At 44.9% G+C, this 6,456-nt stretch overlaps 1 protein-coding gene across 3 annotated transcripts in view; it reads left to right on the top strand.

Annotated features, from left to right (window-relative positions):
- The window catches only part of CEP55 (centrosomal protein 55), a 32,514-nt gene that overhangs the window by 7,797 nt on the left and 18,261 nt on the right, over positions 1-6,456 (top strand). For all 3 annotated transcript variants that reach the window (XM_019502622.1, XM_019502623.1, XM_019502624.1), the window contains exon 4: positions 4,298-4,363. In XM_019502622.1, the coding sequence (XP_019358167.1) occupies positions 4,298-4,363 (66 nt within the window). The remainder of the gene's footprint in view (positions 1-4,297; positions 4,364-6,456) is intronic.

Here is a 6,456-nt window from a genome sequence, read left to right as displayed (position 1 = left end):
GGAGGTTAGATGAACACCTTGCTGGGGTCGTTTGACCCCAGTACTCTTTCCTGCCGTGGCAGGGGGTCGGACTAGATGATCTACTCAGGTCCCTTCCGACCCTAGAAACTATGAAACTATGACCCACTTCAAGAACTTGGGGTGTTTTCTTCAGTCTGAAGCACAAATATTGGTCTCCCTTAGTCAGCCAAACCAAGGGGACTCCAATGCATAATCTAGACCCACTCTAGGTACAAAGGAGAACTTTATTGGTTACAAGGAGTAGGTTTGGAATAGGGTACACGGTAGAATAATATCAGAGAAATCCCATAGAGCAAACTGGCAGGGCTGGGTAGCCTTTGATCACGCATCTGAGTTACTGCAAGCTATATAGTTAGCTCTCAGGTAGCTTATTCACGAGTATCATCCAGAGGCAGGTGGAGATTTCCTCTGGAGGCAGGCAGGTCATTGATCATAAGTTTCAAGAGAGAGAGCAAGTTTAAGATGGTCCAGCTCTTCTCTCTCAGTTTTCATCATGACTACTGCTCCTCTTCCTGGGCAGTCCTTAACTTGTATAGCCCTTATGACTTCATTTACCTGGTCCAATGGAACCCAACACCTGTTGGCTGCCAGCCAACCAATTTGAAATGCATCACTGGTTGCGGGATAGACTGGCAGGGTCTCTAGCCTCAGCCCAGTCAGGTTGGCATTGCTTAGAATAATAGGGAGCGTAAGCCCCTCACCTAGGTATGTGATGCCAGTCACGTAGGCAAAGGAAGCAGGTTTCCCCCCTCCTTCAGGAGTGTATCCAGCTCAGGTTACAACTCGGTGTCACCTGAGAGAAGGATGTCTGCCCTCTGCAGGGACCATGTTAACCAAATTATCACATAGCAGAATTTTTGGGGAGAGACAGAGGTGGCATTCTGCCACAGGCTATAATGGGGAATCATGAAAATGCCCATAACTTTCTCATTTTTTGCCTGATTTGGATGAAAATTGCAGGAATGGTAGTCCCTTCTGAGGGCATGGAGGCTGCCAAGTTTCAAGGAGATAGGTGTAGGGGTTTCTGGGAAACTGTACCTAGAGGTGCTGACAAGCAAAACTTGTGTCACTTGCTGGCAGCAGCAGCCTCCTGTCATCTCGTGCGGAGAGCTGAGGGCCCACGCCCCTGGGAGGAGTCCGGCAGTGCTGGGAGAGCAGGTTGAGCTCCGTGAGGCTGGCGGAGCCACTCGGAGCACAGTCCTGGCTCTCCCTGCCTTCCGCCGCTAGGTTGCACTCCAAGTGGCAATGCCAGCCCCACAGAGCTCACCGAGGTGGCGGGAGAGCCAGTGGTGGAACCGCTCGGAGCACAGCCCTGGCCAGTGGCTCTCTCCCACCTCCCACCACTGGGCTGAGCTCCTTGGGGCTGGTAGAGCCAGTCAGAGTGCAGCCCTGTGGTGGGAGGTGGGGGAGGGCCAGGGCTCTGCTCCAAGTGTCTCTGCCAGCTCCACGGAGCTGAGCTCGGTGGCGGGAGGTGAAGCGCAGCCCTGGCTCTCCCCCGCCTCCTGTCACCAGGCTGCTTTGAAACTCAACACGTTTCGAGTGCCCTCATTTAGTTTCAAAGCTGTTTCGAAGCTTTTTGTTTTGTTTCAATTTTGCTGTTTTGAGCTCAAACTGTATCAAAGCAGCTTTGAAACTAAACACTTGTAAAAATTTTGCACAGCCCTACTAAATTCTAACGTACGTTTTCCACAATAACAAAATGAGAGGGAAAAAAACAGAAGTAGATAAGGTACTGTGGCTGCATACAGTGAAGAAGGGAAGAAATTGGTTTTGTTATGCCCAGGCAAGATTAGTGCACAGAGTAGTCAAGGCCACCCACTGCATCATGAAATCAAAGGAAGTATCAAGAAATAGCTTATTGCAAAGCCAGAATAAGTTGTGGAAAGCTGGTTGGTTGGAAAGTTAAGGCAAAGAACTTTGGTGGCCCACAACATCCACTTAATTATTTTTAAAGCTATGTGCTATTTACAGGCTAAAATGTACCCTGCTGCTAATCTTTAAAGTTTTCCCAGAAAAGTCACAGCTAGGATATGCACTTAGTCTTTCATCTAAAGAATATCCATTCACTTAAATACAGTATAACCTCATATATCTGGCATGCTTGGGACCGAGCACCTGCTGGAAATTTGAATATTCTGGATTTTTGAAACCAGAGCGGTGTCTGGTTGCAGAACAGGGGGGTGGAGGGTAGCACTAGCGATGCAGAGTAGTGGATGGTGGCAGCAGCCACCGTGTTCAGGCTTTTTCCCCCTTGCTGCTCCGGGACTGGCTACTGCTTCCCCCTTTGCTGCTCCGGGACCAGCTGCCGCTATCCCTGAAGTGTTGGATTTTCGAGAATTCCAGATTTTTGATATCCGGATTTATGAGGTTATACTGTATTAAGGAACAGGGAGGAATAAGACAGGAATGGTAGCTCTTATATAATAAACTTTTTTACTCAATAATTTAAGGCCTTTCAGATTTGGGTGGCTATTCTGAAATGAGCCAAATTAAATCACCACAGAATCAATTGTTGCCAAACTCGTGACTTGTACTTTTGGAGTAGGCTGACTACCAAATTAATAAGCATGTTACCCTTTCAAATTATCTGACAATAAATGAAGCTCAGTAAGTTGAACAAAGGGTTTTGATCGGATGTTTCTAAAAGCTTGAAAATGTGTCTAGCAATGCATCTTGTGGCTGCTAGGTGGTGTAATAAAAGCAATTATTACCGTGGTTGGAAAACTGAAAAAAAAATCATGTTAGTGACAACTTGTCCAACTGCACAAGTTCTATTGTTTTTATTAACCAGTTTCTTTTTTACTACAGAAGCATAGAGGAACGTGAGTTTTTTAATATTTAGTGTTTCGTGTTTATAAAATAGCTTATCATAGTTTAATACTTGCATTCAGCATCTCTTGTGTACTAAGCTGCGGAATTTCCCTCAGGATTTACTGCTTACTGCAGAGATATACTCTTGGATCTAGGAGGTTTTTTTTAAAGGAAAAATTGGAATTAGGAATCCAACTTAGATTTTCTGCCTTTGAAAATATTTATATGATTTTGTATTAAAAACCAAACAAAAAAACAAAAAAGCTTCTAATGCTTATGCTTTTGAAGAACCTTCCAAATATGAAATTTTCATTTGTGTGTGATAATAGAGTCTTAACCTTGAACACGCATAGTTTAACATCAGTATTATTTTTCAGCTGGCTACTGCAGTAACACCTCCCTACTATGCCTCTTTCCTCCGTGATCCTAAAGAGTCCTCCGTGCCTTTCAAACCACTGAAAGTGTCAGCTGTTCTGTCTTGTTCTTAAAACCTTCACCTTCCCCCAACAACTTTTATGTAGTATTTTTATATTGCTAATGCACATTGGTAACATACTGACAAGATCATAGTACAGGAGCACAACAAAACTGAACTTGGCAAGTAACACTGGACTGACTTAACTGACCTGCACATTTAAACAAAACCCACCACACTTTAATCTATGAAAACTACTTCACAATTTACAGTCTGAAACATGTAAGTAACACATCTAGATTGGATGTTCCTCTAAAATGTTTTAACTCAGCCGGAAGTTAGGGCTTAATGAAGGCTTCAGAGTGAGAGTCTATTGTCCATCTTTGGAGGAGCCTGGAATATGTGGGTGCCTTTACACGCGCTCCTTTGCATTCCAATTAGGACGTGTCAGAGTTGAGTCTGCTCCACATTCTAATCAGAATGCGGCAACAACGCTGCAGCATCCCATTTATTGAGCCCCTGCACATTTTAAAATGGCTGTGGGGCACTTGTTATCTAAATCTTTAGTTACCATCCTGTGGTCATTTTTAAACACGCAGAGGCTTAATACAGATGATGCTGCATTTTAATTAGAGTGGCTGCCTGGAAACTGCTCTATTTCAAATGCTGCCTCCCCTGCCCCTTTTCCTCCTCCCCACCAATCCAAGCATGTGTATAGGTAGCTTATAATTGTAAGAGATTAATGGTCTCTTGGCTATTAAGTCTGTGAAACCAGCAGTTCATCACAATATAGGTTAATTGTGCAACAAATAATTTTTTTTATTCTTTGCACAATGGACATATATTGTGATGAACTCCTGGTTTCACAGACTTAATAGCCAAGAGACCATTAATGCATGAAATCAAAATTCTGATACTTGGAGCACACTTACAGTTATAGGAATATATCTATTTGGAATTACATGAATTTATCTATGACTTCTACAAGACAGTTTGTCTTTCAGTAACAAGTACAGCTCAGGAAGTTAATTCACTCTTCTTTGTCTGCAGGAAGCTGTAACCAACTTCCCTGGATCACCAACCGATCTTAGTGAACTTGAAAAACAATTGAAAGATGTAAGTTTCCTTGTATATGCACTTAAGATACTTGCAATATAATTATAATATCTCAAAATGTACGAGTACAAATAATCTTCAGATAAAGAGTCACACTGAAAGGAACATACGTTATCTCCCTGTGAAATACTGAATGTACATGTGACAGGATGGTTGCCACCCCAGTCTCTCTTCCTGCACTGGAGCTCACTTTGCCCAAAGTTCACCTCTGTTCTAGTGGCCACCATGCAATATAATTCCTAATAGATGTTAATCTGAGAAGGGAGGCTGCTCATGGCTCATGAGGGTGTGCATGCAGTGCTCTGCTGTCTCTGTCACCGTTCATTCACCTCCCAGTCTGTACAACCAATCCTAGGCCACTGTCTGTCATGCTCTCAGCAGGACCTTCGTGTGCCCTGCATCTCTCTGGGCTTACTCTGGCTCAGTTGCCTACTGGACCACCTTAGGCTTTTTTATTCTATACTCCTCCGTGCTCTGTTGCTTTCTCACTGTGTACCAAACCGGCCTGGGCTTTTGTGGGGACTTCCTCTTCATCCCCTTTTCTAGTTCCCTCCAGTCCTCTAGGTTAACTAAACAACGATCAGGCCACACTGGCTCTCAAAACAAAAAAAAACGTGCTCCCTTTCCCTGGTATCTGTTTTTATTAACCCAGGGCAGGCTGCTAATTACCAGAGGTCCTGGTTCTCTCTGTTTGAAAAAATCACAAATTCTCTGATAAAAATTTCAAAATTCTCTTGTTAATAACCCCAAAGTTTGCATTTTTCCACAATTAAAATGAAACACGCCTCTCTGTCTCTGTCTAATATATATATATAACCTCAGTTGAACACAATGTTTTATTGATATACAAGTTTCCCTTGCTGTATGCAACTTCTGTATGTGCAAATTCACTCTTATGTGATGATCCTTTTTATACCAAAAATTCATTATATGCGATGTAAATTGACTCTTATGCGATTGGTGTGATGGAAGCCTGCAGTCAGCTGCTTTGTGCAGTGCATTGTAGGAGTGACAAGCACCCAAATATAGTCTCCTGTGCGGATCTGTGCTCCTTGCTTGTTGTCTGCGACACCTGTAGTTACCTTCCCCATTATGAAAGTGCCCTGTGGTTGTGTGTACTGTCTTCTGTTGGTGAGTACTAAAATTTTTTTTTAAAAGTGGTAGAATTGGGCCTGGGGGTCAGTACAGTCGAGGTCTTGGAACGTATCCTATTTGTTACATTGTAAAGTGGGTTCCCTTTATGCAAATTCAAGTTATGTGCTGTTTTCCAGGAACACATGTACAGCATAAAGCAAGGGAAACCTATATTTACAATTTTAAACCAGCTTGGAAGCCTACCAGTATACTAAAGTACTTACACATTTGATTTTGTTTTTTTTATCATGGAAAATCAGAGTTCCCCTTCCCTGCCCCCTTTGCTCACCAGGACAGGGGTCCACCTGCGGCTATCCCCCTTCCCCCTGCTGCTTTGTGGTGCTGAGCAGCCTTGATATGTCAGTGCCCCTCACTCCCAACCCGCAATCCATTGGCTCTTCCAGAGCCCCTCAGTTCCAACCCCCAGTCTTCCTGGTGCCCATCTCTTCCCAATCTGCAGACTTTTGCCCCCCTACCCCAGCCCTGCAGGAGGTTGGGCAGCTGCCAGGGCTAAATAACTATGGGCAGGGCCAACAGCACCCGAGCCCCATCTGATGCACACAGGAGACAGTGGCTGCTGTGGCCAGACCAGAGCACAGAGAGAGGAGAAACTAGCCTGCCCTCAGCCCACGTTCAGATCCGGGGGCATCTTCCCATGTCTCCCCTGGATGGTGCACACAGTGGCAGGAGCCACCTTCCCTCCCCACACCGCCAAAACAAGCTGCTCACGACTCCATTCTGCACCCTGCCCCAGCTGGGCAGCACCTGCCCCTGCTCCAGCTCCCGCCCCACTCTCTTCCTCACTGCAGGGGCCTCTATCTGCACCCCTTCCCCCACAACAGACTTACCAGCCAGACGCTGCTCTCCAAGCTTCCAGGCTTCATATTGGCAATCGGATCAGTATAGACTGATATGGCTCCTTGATAATTGGCCATCAGTATCGGCCCCAAAAAATCTCT

Source organism: Gavialis gangeticus, unplaced genomic scaffold (assembly GCF_001723915.1).
Source record: "Gavialis gangeticus isolate Ggan-Ray unplaced genomic scaffold, GavGan_comp1, whole genome shotgun sequence".
In the NCBI taxonomy this organism is placed as follows: Eukaryota; Metazoa; Chordata; order Crocodylia; family Gavialidae; genus Gavialis; species Gavialis gangeticus.
Note: the sequence above shows the minus strand (reverse complement) of the source record. Positions and strands in the feature narration are given on the sequence as shown.